The sequence below is a fragment of the Strongylocentrotus purpuratus genome, unplaced genomic scaffold (genome assembly GCF_000002235.5).
Source record: "Strongylocentrotus purpuratus isolate Spur 01 unplaced genomic scaffold, Spur_5.0 spur5_scaffold_19, whole genome shotgun sequence".
In the NCBI taxonomy this organism is placed as follows: Eukaryota; Metazoa; Echinodermata; class Echinoidea; order Camarodonta; family Strongylocentrotidae; genus Strongylocentrotus; species Strongylocentrotus purpuratus.
This window is the reverse complement of record NW_022145604.1, coordinates 26,264,693-26,292,108: the sequence shown is the minus strand read 5'-3', so window position 1 is coordinate 26,292,108 and position 27,416 is coordinate 26,264,693. Positions and strand designations below refer to the sequence as shown.

At 38.9% G+C, this 27,416-nt stretch overlaps 2 protein-coding genes across 2 annotated transcripts; one reads left to right on the top strand and one right to left on the bottom strand.

Moving 5' to 3' along the window:
* Window positions 1–4,697: 4,697 nt before the first annotated feature.
* Window positions 4,698–5,912, bottom strand: LOC100891056. The gene has a single exon (XM_003731658.1). It carries the CDS (start codon window positions 5,910–5,912, stop codon window positions 4,698–4,700), a length of 1,215 nt encoding a protein of 404 aa, XP_003731706.1.
* Window positions 5,913–7,487: 1,575 nt separating this feature from the next.
* Window positions 7,488–11,873, top strand: LOC115925862. The gene has a single exon (XM_030989877.1). The coding sequence runs from the start codon at window positions 7,488–7,490 to the stop codon at window positions 11,871–11,873; it is 4,386 nt and encodes a 1,461-aa protein (XP_030845737.1).
* Window positions 11,874–27,416: the final 15,543 nt, after the last annotated feature.

Below are 27,416 nucleotides of genomic sequence, written 5' to 3'. Positions count from 1 at the left end.
AATTGAAGGAAAAAATTATCTTGGTATTACGTTTCCATTTTCCCATAAAAAAGTTGCGGCCGCTATATTTCTTCCCCGGTAAAATGAAATTTGACGCTACGAACGAGTTCTAATACAAGTATTTTCCCGCTCGAAAAAGATTACATGTGTAGATGCCAAACTAATGCAAGAGCGCCATCTCTTGTCGGTTTTAAAATTTAATAAGTTTGAGGGGAGGAAAAGCGCGAATAATCACTGGCAGTAACCCTTGGAAACAAGACAGAATTTTAACCTCTTCTCCCTACTTCATATTTCCGTTTTATGATCTTGTTTGGTTTTGGACAACAATTGGAATGGATGCAATCATTGTATAATAACATTGTGATCGACCCGACGTGAGTAACGTGAAATGTGGTTATAGTAAAGGCTTCAAAATTAAAGTTTTCGAGACATTATATTGGTATTCGACAATTGATTTCTACACTTGCAATTGCAATTCTACAGTACGGTACGTGGATTGACGATGTACGTGTGAATAGTGTCAGATTGCGAGATATTAAAGGACGGAACGGAGCTGAGAGGAGCGTTGAAACTATAATAAGGTGAACTTGGGTTCTTGGCCAGTCAAAGGTGATCGTGAACAACAAGGGACCAGTGCAGTACCAGTCTGATAAATGAGAATATGACTAGAGAGGTCTATGAATAGAGCATGATCACTTGTGCCTGTGGGTGTATTTTGAGTCGAGAGAATGACGTGATTGGACAGAATACAGTCAGAGAATTAATGTCGAGGTCTAAGCCTAGACCTCCAGACCTAGTCTAAAAATGGAGAACTAAAGACAGACTATCTGACTACTTCAAGGTCATTTTGCACCCACATTCTAAGTTAAAATTCTTAGAATTACCAAGTCAGGGGTCGGTTATTTAATGGCTGTTTTCACAACCCGCAAAGGCCTTTGTTTTGTTATCTGTTCTTGTTTATCGGATCGTTTTTCAAACTTTTATGAATGTTTTCCCCTGATTTGTTTTGCTTTCCTTTAAAGCAAATTTCCACCACAGGGTTGTATTGCCCATTTATTTTAATTAAGTACAATTTATAAATGCCAAGTCTCAGATGTTTCATATTCCATTCAATCTTTCGGGGAAGGGGGGGGGGGGGAGAGCATCGTCCATCGATATTTTTTGGTTTCCTAGGAACCAGTCGTAATGGAAGTCGATGTTAATACAGAATAATTATGATGTTCCAACTGAGTAAAATACGTCCTTTGCCTCCACCGTTAAATCTTTTCCCTTGCATTTATTGAACGGGTAGTGTAATTTACTTGACACGCAGTTGATTTGAACGAAAGCAAAATGGCACCAACAACAAAAGAGAGAGAAAGAGATTGATGATAGTTTGACCGAGTTTAAAGAATTTGAAAATACAAACAATTTATTTTATATACATGTTGTGGGTGCAAAATGACCTTGAAGTAGTCAGATAGTCTGTCTTTAGTTCTCCATTTTTAGACTAGGTCTGGAGGTCTAGGCTTAGACCTCGACATTAATTCTCTGACTGTATTCTGTCCAATCACGTCATTCTCTCGACTCAAAATACACCCACAGGCACAAGTGATCATGCTCTATTCATAGACCTCTCTAGTCATATTCTCATTTATCAGACTGGTACTGCACTGGTCCCTTGTTGTTCACGATCACCTTTGACTGGCCAAGAACCCAAGTTCACCTTATTATAGTTTCAACGCTCCTCTCAGCTCCGTTCCGTCCTTTAATATCTCGCAATCTGACACTATTCACACGTACATCGTCAATCCACGTACCGTACTGTAGAATTGCAATTGCAAGTGTAGAAATCAATTGTCGAATACCAATATAATGTCTCGAAAACTTTAATTTTGAAGCCTTTACTATAACCACATTTCACGTTACTCACGTCGGGTCGATCACAATGTTATTATACAATGATTGCATCCATTCCAATTGTTGTCCAAAACCAAACAAGATCATAAAACGGAAATATGAAGTAGGGAGAAGAGGTTAAAATTCTGTCTTGTTTCCAAGGGTTACTGCCAGTGATTATTCGCGCTTTTCCTCCCCTCAAACTTATTAAATTTTAAAACCGACAAGAGATGGCGCTCTTGCATTAGTTTGGCATCTACATTTCCGGCCCCTTAATTTTCAGAGGCAAGCCGACAGAAAATTACACCTTTTCTTATACTTCCAAAAAACAATAATAACCATATGGCTTTCTCGAATCATTCTGATTAAATCTTATTCCTGTATTATTTTCAAAAGTTCCTGCTAATAAAAACCCAAAACCTTTTCAAAGTCAAACTATATACACGTAACTCAATGCAATAAAATATGCATAACTGTGGCTCTAACATGCCACAACACCTACATGACACAAAAAACACCTCAATGCCATCATTTAGAAAATACCAATGACAATTTAACCTTTAACTAGCTTATGAATGTCTATACTCCTGATTATTATCAGTTTGTCAAACAAAAACCAACCAATGTCCCTCTTGTGGCTCTTTTTACTATCTTTGGACAAGAAAGCCCGCTTGTGTCACAAAATGAAAGATTTTTGCATAGGTTAGTAACTTGTAAACTCACTATAAATGATGTTGGCACCTTAAGAAAACACTCTGGAATGCTGCAATGCAGCCCTATCTTAAAAAAGGCAAGTACTGTTGACTCCAATACATAGCACAGATAAACTGAATTTTGTTTTGCACCGATATAATAAAGACATGCACAATGAAATCAGGCCTTAGCTATCAATAGAATCTTGGTAACAATAATATGCTTTGGTCGTAAATCTGTCCAACTCTAAATTCTACTCAAACTACAATAAAAACAATGACAATGAGAGCCACAATATCGCAACAAAGATTTAAATGGTTAAGAACTAGATTAACCACTACCTCTTATTTTAGGGTGTACACTTTCAAGTTCCACTGAATTCAGAAGTATACTGTGGACTAATTATAAGACTATCAAACAACTCTCCTTATCGAAACATGTCATCAGATGACTAGTCTTGATTCAAACTCTTGTCACTGAGTTGAATCCCTTTTTTAACAATGTTCGCAATAATTTTGGACTTTTGTTATTTTCTGTCTCTTTCAGAATTTGTACAAATAAACAACACAATCGAATGTCTTGTCCCTTCTAACGAATGCAGTAAAGCATTTCTTTCGTGCAAACTAAGCATGCAAAGTGTCGTTTTATATGTACAGTAGCTATGTAACAACAAAGCAAATGACACGATTTGTTCAAATCATGCTATCAAACACTGCCATTTCTATAAAAGAACTTTCCAAATGTAAATATCCTGACACTAAATCTGAACATAGCAAAATTATTTCACCTCTAATTATATACAACGAACTCATTTGCTATAAAAACATTAACGTCTTCAAAATAGTCAAGTGTGTACAGTTCTGCCTTCACTAAGCACTATTAATGCCCATAATACAATTTTTATCGTCTTGTATAAACTCTTTGAAATTTTGTCTCAGAACCAAAATAGCATCTGCTTTAAAATAACCTGTACACCAAATATTTGCGTCAACACAAATATGCACATTATTCCTTGATTCCTAAAAAATCTTTACATTGTATCCTTCAAAATAATAACCCATTGCCTTTTATAATCATGCACTTCACATAAATCTACACTTTAAAAGCAACACAAAATATGCTTCCAAATATCTCATATGACATTTTAAATACATGCAAGATTTTTCTCTCCTGAGTTCCTGACAAATATTTACCTGAAAAGTGGAACATGACCCAAAGTTTTGTATTTGACTTTTGTTTTCTACTCCCTTTTTTCTGTCACAGAAATTTAAATTTAAATATTCATATTCTAGCAATTACATCATAGATGATCAAACAATAATTCATATATTTTACATATTCAATATTTCTATTATCTTCTCTTTCAACTTCTAAAAGACATCTGTGTCACTGTGCCCACCATTTCAAAGGTACATTGTACATACATTTTACACTCCTCAAATGCAATTCACTGAATAACAAAATATGCTTATGAAACTGTTAGAAATAGCATTCAAATTGGCAAGAATCTTTTCTACATGTATACATAAAATGCATTTTCACTGAGTCTCTGTCTATATCATGTTCAAATAATCTGACTTTTTCTTTTAAATGTCCAAAGTCTGAGTTTATTCCTTAGTCAGTCCATGATAGCCAGATTTTGCACAATAATCAAGTCTTTTAGTCTTTTTCGAATCTGCATACTCTGTGCCTCTGCTGCCATCTCTACGGCTTGATTACGCGACAGAATAGAAGGTGCAGAGTGGTCCAACTTGTGACTCCTAGTGAACAAATTCGCGTTTGGTCCAATGAAAACATTTCACTTGGTAAATACATGAAGTGGCGGCGCTAGGCTCGCACCATATATCACAATGATAATCTTTTCTAAAATCAACATTTTCCAAGCTTGTGATCCAACAATTAAAGGCTTCGCGATTGATCCAAATATATACTTGAGCTTTATTATGGCGGCGCTAGGCTCGCACCACTTATTACTTCACACATATAATTATCACAAACGGACTCCAAAATTGATTTCCAACTTGACTTGCTCCAAAATGTGATGAGTTGGTCCCGTGAAGAAACTTAAAAGGTGTCTCAATAGCGTATATCTCTTATGGAATCACAATTTCACAAATTCAAAGTGCTCATGAATCTCCTTCCAAGAGGAGACACAGTTTGCTGATGGGTCGCGAATAGGTGCCCGTCTTGGTCTTCACCTCCGCCCGTCGAACCATGCCCTGTCGATCTGGAGTGATGCCGATGATTACTCCCATGAGCCAGAAGTTACGAGGTGCTGTCTCGTTCACTACCAGCACTACGTCACCAACCTGGATGTTGCGACTAGGATGTACCCACTTCTGCCTGGCCTGGAGCTGCGGCAAGTACTCTCTCAGCCAACGTCGCCAGAAGACGTCTGCCAGATATTGAACCTGCCGCCATCTACGTCGTGCGTAGCAGTCGGTCTGCCTACTAACCGATGGGGGTAACATCGGGGTAGCCTTCAACGTCAGGAGCTTGTTTGGTGTCAGAGCCTCTAGATCGTTAGCATCGTCTGAAACCCTGGTGATGGGTCTGCAATTGATAATGCCTTCTATTTCACAGAAGAGTGTCTGCAAACTTTCATCCGTCATGGTCTGCTGTTTGGTAAGGAAGAAGAGCAGCTGTCGAATCGTCCTGATCTGTCTCTCCCATACGCCCCCGTGGTGTGAACCTCCAGGTGGATTAAAGGTCCACTTGATGTTTACTTGCAATAGTGAGTTGCTGAGCTGGGCCTGGTTCCAGTTCTCAAGTTCTTTTCTTAGTTCTTTCTCAGCCCCAACCAAGTTCGTTCCATTGTCCGATCTCATTTCTCTGACTGCTCCTCTTCGAGCAATAAATCTCCGAATTGCTGCGATACAGGAATCCGTATCTAGTGAATCAGCCTTCTCTATGTGTATGGCCCGAATGGCGAGGCAAGTGAACACTACGCCATATCTCTTGACTGTAGAGCGTCCTCTTTTCACTCCTATCGGCCCAAAATAATCGACTCCAACTCGTGTAAAAGGTGGATCGTCCGGTCTCAGTCGGTCTATGGGTAGGTCGGCCATCTTCTGTTGGATTACCCGCCCTCTTTGACGTCGGCACTTGACACATTTCTTGACGACTTTCCTGAAGGCTGAAATTGCACCAACTATGTGATATCGTTGCTGGAGTTTTGCCAAGACATAGTTTCTTCCCATATGTCCTGAGTTTTCATGAATGTGCCGCAAGATGAGTTCAGACACATGTCCTCTCTTTGGTAGGATGACTGGATGTTTTGCTTCTTCAGGCAAGGCTGCCTTGTTAAGTCTTCCTCCTACTCTAAGTAGGCCATTGTCCATCTGAGGGTCAGGCTAGAGTAGAGGGTCTAGTCTAGTGGCATACATACTAGGTGACTAGGTCTAGTGGAGCTATTTCAGGAAGTTTTTGGAAATCAGAAATATGCCGGTTAGCTGCAGCTGATATCGCCTGAGTTACAAGCGGTGCAGAATATGGAAAGAGGCTGGAAAACCTGCAACAGTGAATGTGGTATAGAAGAATAAGCACATGAAATGCATACTTGAAAGCCTTAGGTTGACAGCAGCCGTCATGGATACAGCCCCACATTAGGATTGTTGTGTCAGTGGATCAGATCATCATGGAAGGGCAGGATGAACAAGATCCAGCTACTAGTATTCGGATGGACCCGTTACTGCATGATCGAGACCCATGGATGGAAGTCAACCAACTGTTTGACTCTCCTTCAATGAACGCAGGAAAACATTCAGCGATGGAGAGGGTTGAAGTAGATGACAGTGTATCTCAAGTATCAAGCAAATCAACATCACATTCCAGGAAATTTTTGATGGAAACAGCCATGAAGAGAGCAGAATTGCAAGCAAAGTTGAAGAGTTTAAAAGGGAAACAGGAGCTCGAGAAAGAAGAGCAGGACTTAATTAGAAGAAAGGAGCAACTTGCTGTTGAGACCGAATTAGCTGCAGCTACAGCCCAAGCAGCAGCATTACAGCAGTTCGACGATACGGTAGCTTTTCACCAGCCACCTGCATTACCAACCTTTGCTCATGTAACACATGAAAGTGATAGGAACCAAACAAGTCACAAAGTCAAGAATGCAGATTGCTCAGAAGAGAGTTCAACGCAAGGACGCAAGAACCGAGAACATTTGCAAGATGTACGAGTAAGTGGAACAAATTCTGATAGTGATGTTGATTGGGTAGAGCTGCAGCGACAACAAACCCAACTTACGTACATGCTCTTAGAATGTCATATGAAGTCCGCCTTACCGCAAAGGAACATTCAGCCTTTCGACGGGAATCCCCTGAACTACCACGCCTTTAAGAGGGCTTTTCAGCATGTAATAGAGTCCAAGACATCGGAGGACTCTGACAAACTATATTATTTGGAACAATATACTAGGGGAAAGGCGAATGAGATGGTCAGAAGCTGCATGTATGGAGGTGATTCCAAGGCAGCATTCAACAAGGCAACAATGCTGCTAGAAAGCAAGTTTGGCGATAAGCATCATGTTCTGGACTCTATGATCATCAAGGCAATGGCATGGCCAAACATTAGAGGTGAGGATCCGGAGGGCCTGCTTAGTTATTCATTGTTTGTGACTGAGCTAGGCAATTTGGCTAAGGACCTACACCTTCAACAGGAGATTGACCACGCACAACACTTGAAGATGGTCATATCAAAGCTGCCGTTCAGGCTGAGAGATAGATGGAGGAGCTATGTCGACGGCATACTCCAGAATCGGGACGAGCCACTCTCATTCAAAGACGTGGTTAGTTTCTAAACAGGCCCGGATAATCAACAACCCTATCTATGGCAATATTGTAGGACCTGCCAGAGCTGGAGAAACGCAGACAAAGACAAAACCCTTTCCAGGGAAGAAACAGGGCTTCAGCTCCAGCATGAAGAAGAGCGAGGAAGCGAAGTGTTTGTATTGTGACATGGAAAATCACCTTACAGCAGAATGCAAGGCCCTAGGAAAGAAACCTCATGAGGAGAAACTTGCATTTTGCAAATCCAAAGGACTGTGCTTTGCCTGCCTTCAGTCTTCACATCTTGCCAGGGACTGTAAACAGAGGACGACCTGCAAGATTTGTCAAAGGTTACACCCCACCCTTCTTCATAGAGATTGGGCACCATCGAAACAAGTGAAAAGGAATGGTGAATCAGAGAAACAACGTACTAATGACGACGTTGGAGCTAATAGGAAGAAGGAGGAAAGCTCGGAAGGACAAACAGAAGGAGAAGAAATTGGAAATGAAAATTTCCCAGACGTAAAGCGCACGTTATCCAACCGCACTTCTATGCAGGACTCCCAACCGGCCATTGTGCCTGTGACTGTACGCTCAAAGCAGACAGGGAAATGTGTACACACATACGCATTCATTGACAACGGGAGTAACGCAACTTTCTGCACAGAAGAGTTAAAAAACAAACTAAATGCCAAAGGAAGAACGCGCACTATCCAGCTTCAAACATTAACAGATGATAAGCTGGTCAAGACCTGCATACTGCAAGACCTGGAGGTAGCTGATGTGAATGAGAACACATATATACCACTTTCTGACGTCTACATACAGCCCATCCCTGTAGACAAGTCAGACATACTGAGAAGGAATGACATTGCAAGATGGCCCTACTTACAAGAAATAAACTTGCCGGAGATCAATGCAGACGTGGGCATCCTCATTGGCAATAACGTCCCTAAAGCAATGGAACCACTGCAGGTTATCAATAGTCAGAATGACGGACCATTCGCTTGCAAATCTATCATAGGGTGGATGGTTTTTGGAAGCTGCAAGCAAGAGAGAAGTGGGTCCAAGATAGCCTCCCACAGAGTCCACGTGATGGAAGATATTCAGCAACAGCTAAATAATCTCTACAACACTGAGTTTTCAGAACGCTTGATGGAAGATAAAGTCGAAGAATCCAAAGAGGATAAACGATTTATGGAAAAGGTTGAAGGATCCATCAAGCTAACACAAGGGCATTACCAAATCGGACTGCCATTCAAGGGAGACGTCGACCTGCCCAACAACAGGCTCATGGCAGAGCAGAGACTCAACCACCTGCAGAGGAAGTTCGCTAGACAGCCGCAGTTCCATAGGGAGTATGCAGGGTTTATGGATAAGGTGCTGAACAAACAGTACGCTGAAAGAGTACCAGAAGACGAGTTCCTTAGAGAAGATGGAAAGATGTGGTTTATTCCTCACCACGGTGTATATCACCCACAGAAGCAAAAAATTAGAGTGGTGTATGACTGTGCAGCTTCTTTCAAGGGCAAGTCACTGAATGACAATCTTCTACAGGGGCCGGACCTCACAAATAGTTTGGTGGGTGTATTAACAAGGTTTCGTCAAGACCGCATAGCAGTAATGGCAGACATAGAAGCCATGTTCTCACAAGTGAAACTGCTAAAGGAAGAAAAGGATCTACATCGATTTCTGTGGTGGCCAGATGGCAATGTCGCTCAACCTATTGAGGAATACCGCATGACTGTTCATGTGTTTGGGGCTAGATCTTCACCAGCTTGTGCCAATTATGCCCTGAAGCACACAGCAGAAGACTTTGCAGAGGACAAGGTGGCACATATCATCAAGCGCAACTTTTATGTTGACGATTGTTTGTACTCAAGCTCAACAGTCCAGGAAGCTGCAGAGCTATCAGAGGGCCTACAAGAAGCTTGTAAGAAAGGAGGATTCCACCTCACAAAATGGGTGAGCAATGACAGAAGAGTATTGAATGCCATACCCAAGGAGGAGAGAGCAAGTACAGTGCAGGAGCTAGACTTTGACAAGGACAAGTTGCCAACAGAGAGGGCACTTGGCATGCTGTGGCATACAGATGAAGATGTTTTCAGTTTCAAGATTCAGCTGAAAGACAAGCCAGCCACAAGGAGGGGTATCTTGTCAACAGTGTGCTCCCTGTTCGATCCACTAGGATGTGCTTCCCCAGTGCTACTCCCTGCAAAGCACTTACTTCAGACCCTCTGCCGACTAGGATTAGGATGGGACGAGACGATTCCACCAGACCTGCTGAAAAAATGGGAAACATGGAAAAGAGAACTCCCAAGACTGTCAGACTTTAAACTTTCCAGGTGTTTGAAGCCAGAGGGGTATGAAAACCCAAAGTCTGTGACACTGCACCATTTTGCAGATGCAAGTGAGAAGGGATATGGAACAGTGTCATACTTGCGAATGGTGAATACCAGGGATGAAGTCCAATGCTCATTCCTCTTGAGCAAATCTAGAGTGGCCCCTCTTAAACAGACGTCGATCCCGAGAATGGAGCTTACAGCCGCCACGGTAGCAGTAAGGATAGACAAAATGGTAAAACAAGAACTTGACATCCCAGTAGATGAGACCTTCTTCTGGACTGATAGTACCTCTGTACTACAGTATATCCAAAGCGAAACAGGGAGGTTCAAGACATTCGTCGCCAACCGAGTTGCCCTGATACAAGAAGGATCTGAATCAAGTCAATGGCACCACATAGAAACTTCGCTGAATCCGGCAGATGTATGCTCCAGGGGAGTCAAGGTAGATCGATTCCTAGCAATGAGATTCTGGAAGGAAGGACCCGAATTTCTTCAAGCTTCAGAGGACCAGTGGCCTAAGCAACCCAGAAATGCATCACACGACGTAAACAATGATCCCGAGGTGAAGAAGAAGAAGATGTACGTTACAGAGGTCTCGGAAGTAACGGCCAGTGAGAGCAAATGTATGGCCACTGCTGTGAGCAAAGAGGAAGAAGATGATGTCCTGGAAAGATTGATCAACCATTATTCAGACTGGTACCACCTCAGAAAGGGAGTAGCATGGCTACTAAAATTGAAAGGGCTGCTGAAAGAGAAAATGAAAGGTCAGCAGAACACACGAGAGAATCCACCCATGTTATTGACAGTGGAAGATATTAGACAAGCTGAGGAAGCAATACTGATACACGTTCAAGACAGAGCGTTCCCAGTAGAGGTTGTGGCTTTGAGGAAACAGGCACACGATGTCAACCAAAGGACAGGAAGGTTGCAGCCAGGGGTCAGAAAATCAAGCCCTATCTACAAATTAGACCCTCAGATGGACAATGGCCTACTTAGAGTAGGAGGAAGACTTAACAAGGCAGCCTTGCCTGAAGAAGCAAAACATCCAGTCATCCTACCAAAGAGAGGACATGTGTCTGAACTCATCTTGCGGCACATTCATGAAAACTCAGGACATATGGGAAGAAACTATGTCTTGGCAAAACTCCAGCAACGATATCACATAGTTGGTGCAATTTCAGCCTTCAGGAAAGTCGTCAAGAAATGTGTCAAGTGCCGACGTCAAAGAGGGCGGGTAATCCAACAGAAGATGGCCGACCTACCCATAGACCGACTGAGACCGGACGATCCACCTTTTACACGAGTTGGAGTCGATTATTTTGGGCCGATAGGAGTGAAAAGAGGACGCTCTACAGTCAAGAGATATGGCGTAGTGTTCACTTGCCTCGCCATTCGGGCCATACACATAGAGAAGGCTGATTCACTAGATACGGATTCCTGTATCGCAGCAATTCGGAGATTTATTGCTCGAAGAGGAGCAGTCAGAGAAATGAGATCGGACAATGGAACGAACTTGGTTGGGGCTGAGAAAGAACTAAGAAAAGAACTTGAGAACTGGAACCAGGCCCAGCTCAGCAACTCACTATTGCAAGTAAACATCAAGTGGACCTTTAATCCACCTGGAGGTTCACACCACGGGGGCGTATGGGAGAGACAGATCAGGACGATTCGACAGCTGCTCTTCTTCCTTACCAAACAGCAGACCATGACGGATGAAAGTTTGCAGACACTCTTCTGTGAAATAGAAGGCATTATCAATTGCAGACCCATCACCAGGGTTTCAGACGATGCTAACGATCTAGAGGCTCTGACACCAAACAAGCTCCTGACGTTGAAGGCTACCCCGATGTTACCCCCATCGGTTAGTAGGCAGACCGACTGCTACGCACGACGTAGATGGCGGCAGGTTCAATATCTGGCAGACGTCTTCTGGCGACGTTGGCTGAGAGAGTACTTGCCGCAGCTCCAGGCCAGGCAGAAGTGGGTACATCCTAGTCGCAACATCCAGGTTGGTGACGTAGTGCTGGTAGTGAACGAGACAGCACCTCGTAACTTCTGGCTCATGGGAGTAATCATCGGCATCACTCCAGATCGACAGGGCATGGTTCGACGGGCGGAGGTGAAGACCAAGACGGGCACCTATTCGCGACCCATCAGCAAACTGTGTCTCCTCTTGGAAGGAGATTCATGAGCACTTTGAATTTGTGAAATTGTGATTCCATAAGAGATATACGCTATTGAGACACCTTTTAAGTTTCTTCACGGGACCAACTCATCACATTTTGGAGCAAGTCAAGTTGGAAATCAATTTTGGAGTCCGTTTGTGATAATTATATGTGTGAAGTAATAAGTGGTGCGAGCCTAGCGCCGCCATAATAAAGCTCAAGTATATATTTGGATCAATCGCGAAGCCTTTAATTGTTGGATCACAAGCTTGGAAAATGTTGATTTTAGAAAAGATTATCATTGTGATATATGGTGCGAGCCTAGCGCCGCCACTTCATGTATTTACCAAGTGAAATGTTTTCATTGGACCAAACGCGAATTTGTTCACTAGGAGTCACAAGTTGGACCACTCTGCACCTTCTATTCTGTCGCGTAATCAAGCCGTAGAGATGGCAGCAGAGGCACAGAGTATGCAGATTCGAAAAAGACTAAAAGACTTGATTATTGTGCAAAATCTGGCTATCATGGACTGACTAAGGAATAAACTCAGACTTTGGACATTTAAAAGAAAAAGTCAGATTATTTGAACATGATATAGACAGAGACTCAGTGAAAATGCATTTTATGTATACATGTAGAAAAGATTCTTGCCAATTTGAATGCTATTTCTAACAGTTTCATAAGCATATTTTGTTATTCAGTGAATTGCATTTGAGGAGTGTAAAATGTATGTACAATGTACCTTTGAAATGGTGGGCACAGTGACACAGATGTCTTTTAGAAGTTGAAAGAGAAGATAATAGAAATATTGAATATGTAAAATATATGAATTATTGTTTGATCATCTATGATGTAATTGCTAGAATATGAATATTTAAATTTAAATTTCTGTGACAGAAAAAAGGGAGTAGAAAACAAAAGTCAAATACAAAACTTTGGGTCATGTTCCACTTTTCAGGTAAATATTTGTCAGGAACTCAGGAGAGAAAAATCTTGCATGTATTTAAAATGTCATATGAGATATTTGGAAGCATATTTTGTGTTGCTTTTAAAGTGTAGATTTATGTGAAGTGCATGATTATAAAAGGCAATGGGTTATTATTTTGAAGGATACAATGTAAAGATTTTTTAGGAATCAAGGAATAATGTGCATATTTGTGTTGACGCAAATATTTGGTGTACAGGTTATTTTAAAGCAGATGCTATTTTGGTTCTGAGACAAAATTTCAAAGAGTTTATACAAGACGATAAAAATTGTATTATGGGCATTAATAGTGCTTAGTGAAGGCAGAACTGTACACACTTGACTATTTTGAAGACGTTAATGTTTTTATAGCAAATGAGTTCGTTGTATATAATTAGAGGTGAAATAATTTTGCTATGTTCAGATTTAGTGTCAGGATATTTACATTTGGAAAGTTCTTTTATAGAAATGGCAGTGTTTGATAGCATGATTTGAACAAATCGTGTCATTTGCTTTGTTGTTACATAGCTACTGTACATATAAAACGACACTTTGCATGCTTAGTTTGCACGAAAGAAATGCTTTACTGCATTCGTTAGAAGGGACAAGACATTCGATTGTGTTGTTTATTTGTACAAATTCTGAAAGAGACAGAAAATAACAAAAGTCCAAAATTATTGCGAACATTGTTAAAAAAGGGATTCAACTCAGTGACAAGAGTTTGAATCAAGACTAGTCATCTGATGACATGTTTCGATAAGGAGAGTTGTTTGATAGTCTTATAATTAGTCCACAGTATACTTCTGAATTCAGTGGAACTTGAAAGTGTACACCCTAAAATAAGAGGTAGTGGTTAATCTAGTTCTTAACCATTTAAATCTTTGTTGCGATATTGTGGCTCTCATTGTCATTGTTTTTATTGTAGTTTGAGTAGAATTTAGAGTTGGACAGATTTACGACCAAAGCATATTATTGTTACCAAGATTCTATTGATAGCTAAGGCCTGATTTCATTGTGCATGTCTTTATTATATCGGTGCAAAACAAAATTCAGTTTATCTGTGCTATGTATTGGAGTCAACAGTACTTGCCTTTTTTAAGATAGGGCTGCATTGCAGCATTCCAGAGTGTTTTCTTAAGGTGCCAACATCATTTATAGTGAGTTTACAAGTTACTAACCTATGCAAAAATCTTTCATTTTGTGACACAAGCGGGCTTTCTTGTCCAAAGATAGTAAAAAGAGCCACAAGAGGGACATTGGTTGGTTTTTGTTTGACAAACTGATAATAATCAGGAGTATAGACATTCATAAGCTAGTTAAAGGTTAAATTGTCATTGGTATTTTCTAAATGATGGCATTGAGGTGTTTTTTGTGTCATGTAGGTGTTGTGGCATGTTAGAGCCACAGTTATGCATATTTTATTGCATTGAGTTACGTGTATATAGTTTGACTTTGAAAAGGTTTTGGGTTTTTATTAGCAGGAACTTTTGAAAATAATACAGGAATAAGATTTAATCAGAATGATTCGAGAAAGCCATATGGTTATTATTGTTTTTTGGAAGTATAAGAAAAGGTGTAATTTTCTGTCGGCTTGCCTCTGAAAATTAAGGGGCCGGAAATGTAGATGCCAAACTAATGCAAGAGCGCCATCTCTTGTCGGTTTTAAAATTTAATAAGTTTGAGGGGAGGAAAAGCGCGAATAATCACTGGCAGTAACCCTTGGAAACAAGACAGAATTTTAACCTCTTCTCCCTACTTCATATTTCCGTTTTATGATCTTGTTTGGTTTTGGACAACAATTGGAATGGATGCAATCATTGTATAATAACATTGTGATCGACCCGACGTGAGTAACGTGAAATGTGGTTATAGTAAAGGCTTCAAAATTAAAGTTTTCGAGACATTATATTGGTATTCGACAATTGATTTCTACACTTGCAATTGCAATTCTACAGTACGGTACGTGGATTGACGATGTACGTGTGAATAGTGTCAGATTGCGAGATATTAAAGGACGGAACGGAGCTGAGAGGAGCGTTGAAACTATAATAAGGTGAACTTGGGTTCTTGGCCAGTCAAAGGTGATCGTGAACAACAAGGGACCAGTGCAGTACCAGTCTGATAAATGAGAATATGACTAGAGAGGTCTATGAATAGAGCATGATCACTTGTGCCTGTGGGTGTATTTTGAGTCGAGAGAATGACGTGATTGGACAGAATACAGTCAGAGAATTAATGTCGAGGTCTAAGCCTAGACCTCCAGACCTAGTCTAAAAATGGAGAACTAAAGACAGACTATCTGACTACTTCAAGGTCATTTTGCACCCACAACATGTATATAAAATAAATTGTTTGTATTTTCAAATTCTTTAAACTCGGTCAAACTATCATCAATCTCTTTCTCTCTCTTTTGTTGTTGGTGCCATTTTGCTTTCGTTCAAATCAACTGCGTGTCAAGTAAATTACACTACCCGTTCAATAAATGCAAGGGAAAAGATTTAACGGTGGAGGCAAAGGACGTATTTTACTCAGTTGGAACATCATAATTATTCTGTATTAACATCGACTTCCATTACGACTGGTTCCTAGGAAACCAAAAAATATCGATGGACGATGCTCTCCCCCCCCCCCTTCCCCGAAAGATTGAATGGAATATGAAACATCTGAGACTTGGCATTTATAAATTGTACTTAATTAAAATAAATGGGCAATACAACCCTGTGGTGGAAATTTGCTTTAAAGGAAAGCAAAACAAATCAGGGGAAAACATTCATAAAAGTTTGAAAAACGATCCGATAAACAAGAACAGATAACAAAACAAAGGCCTTTGCGGGTTGTGAAAACAGCCATTAAATAACCGACCCCTGACTTGGTAATTCTTCTCCCCTGTAATTACCAGTGTCGGAACTCTGACAATACGGTTTTCATGTTATCAACTTGATAAATTTAGCGAATCATTCATGTATGGACCTCCTCTATTATGAAACGCTTATCTCAGCTGCCTGGACCGGATCCCAGGAACAAACGAATGTAAAGGTGTAACTACTCTGAAAGATTACCGTGTTGAAAGAGGAGCTAGGATGTAGGCCCAAACGTAGGTCAAGCTACATGACAATACAAACAACCACTCTAACTTATGTACCTTTACAAGGGCATGTAACCATTTTAGAGCAGGTTTGAGTTATAGGTATAGCCACGAATATGAGAATTTTTCTGGGCAAATATGCTACCATTGTTAAAGGGGAAAAAAAGCAAGGCAACATAAAAAAAAACAAGTTTTCTGGCAACAAAGAAAAGCGAGTGCAAGATGAAGAAATTAATGTCTATTATCATTACTATTCTATTACAATATTGTAAGCATCATCATCGCCATCGTCATCATCATCATCATTTCATGTATACATGCCATCTACAGAACTGATCATGAAACGAAGATTAACAAAGTTTTATTGACAGGATAGGTTGAACGAGAACACAGATGGAGACGAAGACAAATAAATTGAATTCTCACGAGGGATAACCAAAACAAGTCTAGCTGTTCAATGGTTATCCTGATAAATGGGATTTGTTTGTCATTTTATTCCATAAAATATATTTAGGCAATAGTGGTAAGATTGTAATATGGTAAGGCACACGACAAATGAATATTTCTAATTATGAGAAACAAAGTCGAAAGTATTCAAAGTAAATATTATTTTTGTTTTCGAGAATAAAACAATTTTCATTTCAAAATACATAAGTTCCCCAAATAGTCCTATATTTGATTTGCACATTTAAAAGAAAGGGCATTTAGTGTAGATCATGGCATAATGTTGGTCAGAATATCTAGTTACAAAATGTGTCGAAAACCCATGTAAAACGAAGGCTTAGGCCTATTATTTATGGCTCGGTTGATAATCGGCCGAGCTTTAGCACACGAAAATCATAGACAATGGGGGAATGAATGGAGGTATCGACCGATCTTACGCAATTTGTATCGTGAGTGTATTGAAAAGGAAAGACGTGAAGCTTCAGCAAAATAAGACGGCAATTTCCCTCAAAAATAACAGACCTTATTTTTCGTATTGATGAACATTACTTATATCTTTAGAAATGAAAAAAAGTCTGAACTTTCATTTTTATATTTACAAAAAGAATCACGAAATTGACTAAATGAGGCGCAATAAAAGTAGAAAGCACCGCCAAATTTTCCATTACTTGCGATTTAACCGAAATCGCTCGAGAACCCCGTATTTCTTTATAGGGGCACATTACGGTGCGGGATCAGTCTAAAGGCCGATATTTTGTGTTGCTATTATGTGCCATTTTTAGATACATGTATTCATATTACCGGACGGCTCGTAGTTTCACGGTTCAGACCTAGTGTTATCCATTACGACTGTCAATTTAAGTTCACGAGATAGGAACCAAACAAATATCAATGGATGATGCTCTTACCCCCCCCCCCCACCTCATTCATCCACCCCCCCCCCCCCACCTACCCACCTCCTTCCCCCGACCACGAAAGATTGGTGGGGATTTGAAAGTTGGATTGATGACTGTATCTTAGAAATGTTGTAATCAACACCCAAGTTCGAACAGACCGCGATATTTATTGTTAAGTCGCCTCTGTTCTGAGAGCGCCGACATGTGGCGGGAATGTCATAATAAACCTGTCATTATTTGAATGTCGTTTTGCGACTGGTCAATGGTGAGGAGCAATTATTTACGATGACAAAAACATTTGTGTATTACAAAATAATCCAACATTTTAGGATTGTAATACCTTTATAATCTCTCTCTCTCGATAATAATAAATCCATCTCTATCTCGAATCAACACTGTCTCCTTCTTATCTAATATGAGGCGTCATGTCAATCAACACCAAAGTTTAAAACGCGCGTATATTTGACATTGTTAAGCCCCTTTGTTCTGAGAGCGCCGACATGCTTATGGCGGGAATGTCATAATAAATCTGTCATTATTGGTATGTCGTTGTTGCGCACGTGTCATGTTGTTGTCCACATGCCATGTTGGCGTGAGATAACATTGTTAAATTATTAGAGCATACGGACTATTTAGATTGGAAATAAGAAATAAGAAATCTTTTTACTTCTCATATATATATATATATATAAAAAGACTAAAATTCACTATCTCTTGCATCCTCTTTCTTTCCCTCGTTCTCTCCAATTCCCCTCTCACTCAGTTATCGTCTCTCCCCCCACTCTCTACTGATCTATATATGACCTTCTCTTTTTTTGTTTTGGAATTAATAAGCACACCCTCTACAATTTTTATGAAATTCCGTAGAGAAATATGATATAAGTCATATTTTATTTATTATTAAAGAAGAAAAAAAAATAAAATTAAAAAATTAGAGAGGGAAGATGAGGAAGGTGATGAAAAAAAAAAAGGGGGGGGGTAGGATAGTGTGCGCTAAACAAACAAATGATACGCAACATATAAGCACAGACCACAAACAAAATTATGTCCGTCTCGGTTTGGGAATAAGATTATTCGAAACAACATACTTCATAGGTTTACATTAAAGCATGTGCTTTCCTTCATGCGCAGACTCGTGGAGGGGGGGGGGGAGCAACGGGGCCAGGCCGATCCTCCCTGGCCAAAAAAAAGACGGACCGCCCCATCCCTGCCCCCTAAAAAAGTTTAAAAATAAGATGGTAACCACAAATATCCACTCTCGCTTTTTATCTATAACAAGGATAACAGGATAACGGAATAGGGGCAGTGATGAGAGAGAGAGAGAAGCGAAAGCAATTCTGATATGTCTATTGATCTTTTTGTGGGTACGATGAAAAGGCACGAATGAAGTAGAAAGTTGGATTAATGACTGTATCTTGGAAATGTTGTAATCAACACACAAGTTCGAACAGACCGCGATATTTACGATTGTTACGCCTCTGTTCTGAAAGCGCCGACATGTGGAGGGAATGTCATAATAAATCTCTCATTATTTGAATGTCGTTGTTGCAACCGTGGTCAAGGGTGAGGAGCAATTATTTCCGATGACAAAAACATTTGTGTATAACAAAATAATCCAACATTTTAGAATTGTTATAGGCATACAGCCAATTTACACCTGTAATCTCTCTCTCGATAATAATAATAAATCCGGATCTCGAATGAACACTGTCTCCTTCTTATCTAAAATGAGGGGTCATGTCAATCAACACCAAAGTTTAAAAACACGCGTACATTGTTACGCGCCTTTATTCTGAGAGCGCCGACATAGTAGTGGCGGGAATGTCATAATAAATCTGTCATTATTTTATTTATAAATAAGCACACCCTCTACAATTTTTATGAAATTCCGTAAGTCATATTTTATTTATAATTGAAGAAAAAAAACACACACACACACACACACATACTTGTATAGGCCTTAAAACGCGGACATGTATTTCTTACTGTACAATCGTGGACATCTTTATTCAATGGCGCATGCGGACCAGATGCTAGATTATAGTTACATTTGGTACGACCATTACGAAAACACCAAGAAAGAAACTCTGCGGGCCTTCTGGAGAGATATGTTTTCCACATCCAAACTGTGGACGTACATGTATGCACATACCCTTATAGCCATCATATCCAAATGTGGACCCTGACTCCTAACAAAACACGGACCTAAGAAGACCATACTAACGTGGACACATTTTGAAAATTCAGGCAATTATGCATAATTCAAACGAATGTGACTTAAGTATGCGTTTCGGACGATGATGGAAAACAATAATAGATGTTTATGTGATAATAATAATGAGAAAACAATATAAAAAAATAATTATGAGAAAAAAAATAATAACAATAATAATCATAATACATGTAATAATGTTACTACTAATAATAATGGCAATAGTAACAATAAGGATAATAATAATGGTAATGGTAATAACAATAATAATAATAATAATAATAATAATAATAATAATAATAATAATAATAATAATAATAATAATAATAACATTTATAAGGCGCTTTGTACGGGTGTTTCAAAGCGCACATGTGGTCTGTCTAATCATAATACCGTTAAAAAAAATCAATACATAATTAATAATAAACAAACTACTTAATTATAAACTAACTTGGTGTGCACCTCCAACAATATACTACAAAATTAAATTATAGCTGCTTAAATAGGTGGGTCTTGAGAAGGGATTTAAATGATTCAACAGATTGGGCATTTTGGATGTGAGGTGGAAGTTTATTCCAGAGGGTAGGGGCAATGGGGGAGAAGGCAGTCCCCATATCGGGTTTTCGTACGTGGGCCGAGAGTGAATTGTAAGGAGGACGATGAACGGAGGGATAATACATAATAATACATAATAATTACATTAATAGGGCACTTTAACCACGGTGGTATAATCAGTCGCATAGGGGTCCACGGTTGTAGGTTTGTAAAGAATAGGTGTGTACTGCCAAGCCTTAAGTCCACGGTAGCATAGTCTTAAAATACAGGGGTCAACTGTAGCCTAACGGCTAATGTGCAAGGGGTAATAATAGCAGGGCCCTCTAGGATAACAGGTCGAAGAACTGAAGAGGCAACCCTGGGTATAAAAACACTATTATTACTATTATTATTATTATTATTATTATTGATATAATAGTCTGTAAATAGAGGTCCACAGTTGCAGGTTTGTAAAGAAGGTGTGTGTACTGCCACTGTCAGGTCTAACGTCCACGGTGACATGGTCTGTAAATAGAGGTCCACTGTTGCAGGTTTGGAAAGAAGAGGTGTGTATTGCCAGGTCTAACGTCCACGGTGACATGGTCTGTAAATAGAGGTCCACTGTTGCAGGTTTGGAAAGAAGAGTTGTGTATTGCCAGGTCTAACGTCCACGGTGACATGGTCTGTAAATAGAGGTCCACTGTTGCAGGTTTGGAAAGAAGAGTTGTGTATTGCCAGGTCTAACGTCCACGGTGACATGGTCTGTAAATAGAGGTCCACTGTTGCAGGTTTGGAAATAAGAGTTGTGTATTGCCAGGTCTAACGTCCACGGTGACATGGTCTGTAAATAGAGGTCCACTGTTGCAGGTTTGGAAAGAAGAGTTGTGTATGCCCAGGTCTAACGTCCACGGTGACATGGTCTGTAAATAGAGGTCCACTGTTGCAGGTTTGTAAAGAAGAGGTGTGTATTGCCAGGTCTAACGTCCACGGTGACATGGTCTGTAAATAGAGGTCCACTGTTGCAGGTTTGGAAAGAAGAGTTGTGTATTGCCAGGTATAACGTCCACGGTGACATGGTCTGTAAATAGAGGTCCACTGTTGCAGGTTTGGAAAGAAGAGTTGTGTATTGCCAGGTCTAACGTCCACGGTGACATGGTCTGTAAATAGAGGTCCACTGTTGCAGGTTTGTAAAGAAGAGGTGTGTATTGCCAGGTCTAACGTCCACGGTGACATGGTCTGTAAATAGAGGTCCACTGTTGCAGGTTTGGAAAGAAGAGGTGTGTATTGCCAGGTCTAACGTCCACGGTGACATGGTCTGTAAATAGGGTCCACTGTTGCAGGTTTTGTAGGTTTATGCATAATTCATCCGAAAAAAAATTACAAGCAGGAAAGAGGTGGGGGCCGGGGGGGGGGGGATTTCCAGCTTCATTTGCTCACTTATATAGAATAGAATATATAGAATATACAGGAAGGCCTAAACTCTGATTGAGTATTCACCCCCCCCCCCCCCACCATCGCTCCGCTTCCTTGGATTATCTCGAGAATATTACGCACGCACACACACAAGTCCATCAACATTATCTCATCATCATAGTGATCAGCATCATTATCACCTTCATCACCCTCATCGTCATCAACATCACATTATCATAATCACCATCATTACCGTCATCATAATCACCATCATTGTAATCGTCAACATCATCGTAATCATTATCACCATCATCATCACAACCATTATCATCATAAACATCATCATCGTCACCATCATCATAAACATCATAATCATCATCACAACCATCATAATCATCTTCATTATCATCATCATCATCATCATCACCACAACCATTATCATCATCGTCATCAACCGTATCACGATCATCTTAATGATGATGCAGTATTCATTTTGTGAATTATATTTTTATGGATAAACTTTATTTCTTTGACAAAATCCAGTATGAGAGATGGCATAGCAAGGTCATTGAAGAATACAATATTTGACACAAGGTATACTGAAATGTTCCTGATGAGATGTATAGAGATTCATGGATTCCAGCTAATAAAGACAAATTCCAAATAAAGACAAATATAAATAATAAACACAGTCAAGTAAATATAACAAGTAAACATATAGCAGTGGCTTTCTGCTAAAAAGTAAACATATATTGTAACATTCATTCATTGTTTGTGTAGCTAAAATTTGTCATGTTGTCTATCAATAAAGACTAAAAATGAAAACAAGTAAACATACATGAAGCAGTGGCTTTCTGCTGAAAAAAAATAATAAAAAATAATAATAAACACTTGTAAAGAGCAGTGGCTTTCTGCTATAATAACACTGGTAAACATAGCAGTGCCTTTCTGCTGAAAAGAAAAATAAATAATATCACTAGTAAACATACCAGTGGCTTTCTGCTGAAAAGAAAAATAAATAATATCACTAGTAAACATAGCAGTTGCTTTCTGTTGAAGACAAATATGAAAAATAAATAATAAACACTAGACACAGCAGTGGCTTTCTGCTGAAAATAAAAATAAAAAATATCACTAGTAAACATAGCAGTGGTTTTCTGCTGGAAACAAATATGAAAAATAAATAATAAACACTAGACATAGCAGTGGCTTTCTGCTGAAAAGAAAAATAAATAATATCACTAGTAAACATAGCAGTGGCTTTCTACTGAAAAGAATAATAAATAGGGCGAGTCCAAGGTAATGTCCCCTCAAATAACAAATTTTCAACTTAAAGTGGAAGAAATGTAACATACATCATCAAAAACCTAGTAATTTCAAGTTTCTGAATCAAAAAAGAAAATGTTGAAAATATGCAAATTGGTCTGTTTTCTAAAGTGTAATAACCTTTTCATTATTTTGATAGTAATCAACCACTTTCAAGATAACATTTTCTTCTACACCTGTATCTACATGTACATTAGTTAAGAAATAAATGAATCGATAAAAACTAACTTTTCTACGAAGAAAAATACTAAGGAGATGGCATGTGATAAGGAGCGACCCCAATTCAATCTCATGAGTGACCCCACTTGAACTGAGGCTGTGAAGACCACCCACCCCCCCCCCCCCAAAAAAAAAAAATGCACCAAGATCCCAGATGGACATACACATGCAAACAAAGAAGAAGATGATCTTAGGTCTGCTATTGAAAAACCAGTGGCAAAAATTAGGGTCTACAACTACCCCATTTTCCAAATTGGATTAAGCACTTAAAAATTTGACTTAAATGAATCCAGGTTGAAAAACTGAATCGTGTAATTTCAGCACAGTGATTTGAAGGTATACTTCTGCTTTGCTTAATAACTTTTATAGCAATATAAAAGATCAATGTATTAATAATTCTTCAACTCAAAACTTTTTATAACATATCCACTGAAACGAATTAGGAATTCTTCACTTCAATTCCACAAAGGTAAAAAGAAAACTCTTATTTTGGAGCAGGAAACATTTGGCTTTAGCCCTTTTGAAATCTAAGAAAAACAAACATAATCAGGACAGCCCCATCCCAAAGAATAACCGTAAACATAACACGTTGTCAGAAGTGCAAATGAGAAGTTTATAAGAGTTGAATTCAACTACTAATCAGCCTATTTGGGGAAGAAGGGGGGGGGGGGGTGCTCATCTAATTTTAAGGTTTTAGAGGCAATTTCGATTGGCTACAGGGGTTTTAAAATTTGGTTTAAAAGTGTGCACTGAAAAGCAAGAACCCTTTCCCTATACCTCTTTTGTCACCAGGAATTTTTTTACAAGTCAGAAGCCCTAAACATTCTACATGGTTTTCCCCCTCTAAATTTAACACTGGATTTGGCTGGAAGGCAGCCCTCCCCCCTCTACCACAACAGGGAAAAGATGCCTCTTCTTAAATCCCCAAATTCCACAGAGAGCAACAAGGGGAAGGATACCCACAGGGGGATCTGCCCCCCCCCCCCTTCCCATGCCACTGCAAAAAAAAAAAAAAAAAAAAAAAAAAAAAATCCATTTGCCACCAGCTAAAACTTTTACACAACCTCAAAGTACATAAAATATGTTTGTTAAACCTTCAACATAAAGGTTTGCATCAGAGCAAAAACGTGTCTCAATTACTCCTAACTTGGAAAAGGACAACCCTTTAATACCCATATTTGTGTGTAGAACATGAACAGTTTTTGAAATAAAAAACATTCATAATTCACAATGTATTAAATTTTCGATTTTTTTTTTTCCAACAAAATTGTGGGTGTGTGTCAAACCACAAATTCGAAAATTGAAATTTATTTCACTTTCAAACCAATGGGTGAAAAATGAAGGAAAAAAAAAATCAAAATTGTAAATCATTGAAAATTACGAATGGCCCGTAAAAAGGCATTTGCACTGATTTATATTTTCAATTACATCTTTGAAATCTTGTCTATGAATTGCAGAAGTACTGGCTTAAATTGGTAGAGAATTGTGAGCACATTTACTTTTTCAGGCAACAAACTAGAAAATTATTGTGTCCCTGGGCCACAGATGCCCTTGCTTCATGCATTCAAAATAATCTAATGAACTTTGGCCATTGACAAATTTGAACTTAACAATAGCAATACCCCAAATATACAAAGATTTATGAAAGGTTATTCTATTTTTCAGTTGGAAACCATGTTTTTAAATAATTTTGCATAAATAACGGGGTTTTCTGCATATTTAATGAGCCTTGACCTTTGAACTTTAGACATACACACCCAATATTTGAACTTGACCCGTATTTTAATACTTTCAAGCAACATGCCAAATCTGATGAAAATTGGGCAAAGATTTTTGGAGTTATTGGATGGAAACCACAATTTCACATTAAATAATGTTTTCTGAATATTTAATGAGCCTTTACATTCAACCTTTTGACCTACGAACCCAATATTTGAACTTGACCTGTATTTCAATACTATCAACCCACCAAATTTGGTGAAAATTGGGAAAAGATTTATGGAGTTATTGGACGGAAACCACAATTTCACATAATTAGATTTTTTGCATATTTAATGAGCCTTGACCATTGACCTTTTGAACTGTGGACCCCATATTCGAACTTGACCTGTATTTTCAATAGCTTTCATCAACCCACCAAATTTGGTGAAAATTTGGCGTCGATTCTTTGAGTTATTGGATGGAAACCACAATTTTGCATAAATAATAAGGTTTTCCGCATATTTTATGAGCCTTGACATTTGACCTTTTGGCATACAGAGCCCATATTTGAACTTGACCTGTATTTACTTCCCATCGACACCAAATTTGGTGAAAATTGGGCAAAGATTTTTTGAGTTATTGGACAGAAACACAATTTTGCATAAATGATTTTTTTTGCATATTTAAAGAGCTGTGACCTACCTTTGACCAACAGACTCCATACAAAGTTGACCTGTATTTTATCATTCTGTAACTATATACCAAAAATTTTGAAATTCCAATTAGTATTTAAGTTACAGTGCAGAAAGCATTTGTAGCAAAATGTAGAACATTGGTTAAAAATCAAGGTCAAAGGTCAAAATTTGGGGCAAAAGTTTTGAAGATCTCACCTAGAGCCATCCCTTAAAGAAAACAGAATCAAAATCTGGTGAGAAATGGCGAATAAGTAGCATTTTGATCAAACATGGACGGACAGACAGAAAGATGGACACACACAAAGGTACGGAGCCCATTTCGTAGTCCCCTGCTTGTTCGCCGGAGACAAAAAATATGTTAACATGTCATCAGAAATGTAAATGAGAAATTGGCTATTTACTGAGTTGAAGTCAACTACAAAGCTACAAAACAGCCTCTTTCGTTGAAAGGGGGGGGGGGAACTTGGCTATTAATAAGGTTGAAGAGGTAATTTTGATAGGGTGCAGGGGCCTTTAACAATTTTGTATAAAAATGTGCTACTGACAAGCAAGGACTCTTTGTTTTTTTCACACTTTCCTCACAATGTAATTTTACAAGTCGTAAGCCTCAAACTTTGTACCTAGTTTTTCCCCTCTACATTTAACACTGGATTTGGCTGGAAGGTAGCCCTACCCCCAACACTACAAACTTTAAATTCAACACAGGACAACAAAGGGGATAGGTTCCCACAGGGGGATTGCCCCTCCCCCAATGCTACATACTGCAGAAAAGCCCGATTGCCAACAGCTCTAACTGTTACACAACTTTCAAAGTACTTAAAAGAAGAGTCCACCCAAAAATAATATCTTTTCAATAGAAGCAGAAAATTTTTGTGAGCAGAACAACAAAACAAGATTGAGTGAAATCGGACAATTAATAAGAAAGTTATGAATGTTTGAATATTTAGACAAATTGGCAATTGATGACATCATAGGTGCACAATTGACCATTTATCATATTGATATCAATGTTATAAAATGTAACTTTTTACCCCCAAATTATGATTTCCTCAAAACTCTAACTGTAGGATATCTTCTTGGTAGGTATGTGGCCCCCTTTTTTGCATGTTTGCATTAGTACAAGATTTGTATCTTTCTGTAAAAATGATGAATTTTGCACTGTGAATATATATGAATTGAATGGTGAGTTGTGCACCCATAACATCAACAAATTGGCAACATCCCTGAAAATTTTCAGTGATTTGCCCGTTTTTTCAAGTCATTAATCATAACTTTGTTATTAGTTGTCCAATATTCCGCAAACTCTTTTGTTTTGCTTGCCAATTTTTTCTGCTTCTTGTAAGAAATTATTTTTGATCGACTCTTCTTTCAAGATCATATTATATACCTGTACTTTTGAAACCCTCAGCATAACAGTTTGCATTTCAGGGTAAAGTTACTGTCTTTCAAACAAATGCCTTCATTCGTGAACTTAGTGAACTGCAGACAATGAAAAATTGCCAGACTGTACCTGCCAGCACATCAGTTCAGCATTAAAGCACAGCTTCCCCTACAAGCAATGCTCAACCAAGAACATACAAAGAACCTCATAATTGTGGTAACATGCCTGACTGTAACACCTCATTCATTTAAAATTTCTGAAGAAATCCTAAAGGGTCTCGTTTTCTAATTTGGTTTCTCACGAAATCCTTTATATTTGTCCATGTGCGACCCTTGAAGATGCGTGGATCAGCTTTCATCGCAGAGATGATTGGATCCTTTCCACAAAGTTTTCTTGTTCTTAAGAAAATCCCCAGATGCCTGTTGACAGCTTCCTTCTCAGCATCACTCCACATCTTCTTTGTCTGGCGTTTGCTGGTGCCTACTGTTTCAGCAACATCTGTATCACCTTAACAAAAGGATATAGAAGATGAAATTCATGAAATTCCTACACAAATTCTGTTGTAACTAGCACATCAATGATAAGATGCTCATCAGGCATCCAACAAAGAAATGGATGCAATTTGTACTTGCAACAGAGTAGAACAGTAAAAAGGATGGATAAAACTAAAAAAATAAATAAAAAATAGATGGATATTC

Excerpts from the sequence above, each read along its gene's own strand:
- LOC100891056 (XM_003731658.1), bottom strand. The coding sequence starts at position 5,912 with ATGGACAATGGCCTACTTAGAGTAGGAGGAAGACTTAACAAGGCAGCC.
- LOC115925862 (XM_030989877.1), top strand. The coding sequence starts at position 7,488 with ATGAAGAAGAGCGAGGAAGCGAAGTGTTTGTATTGTGACATGGAAAAT.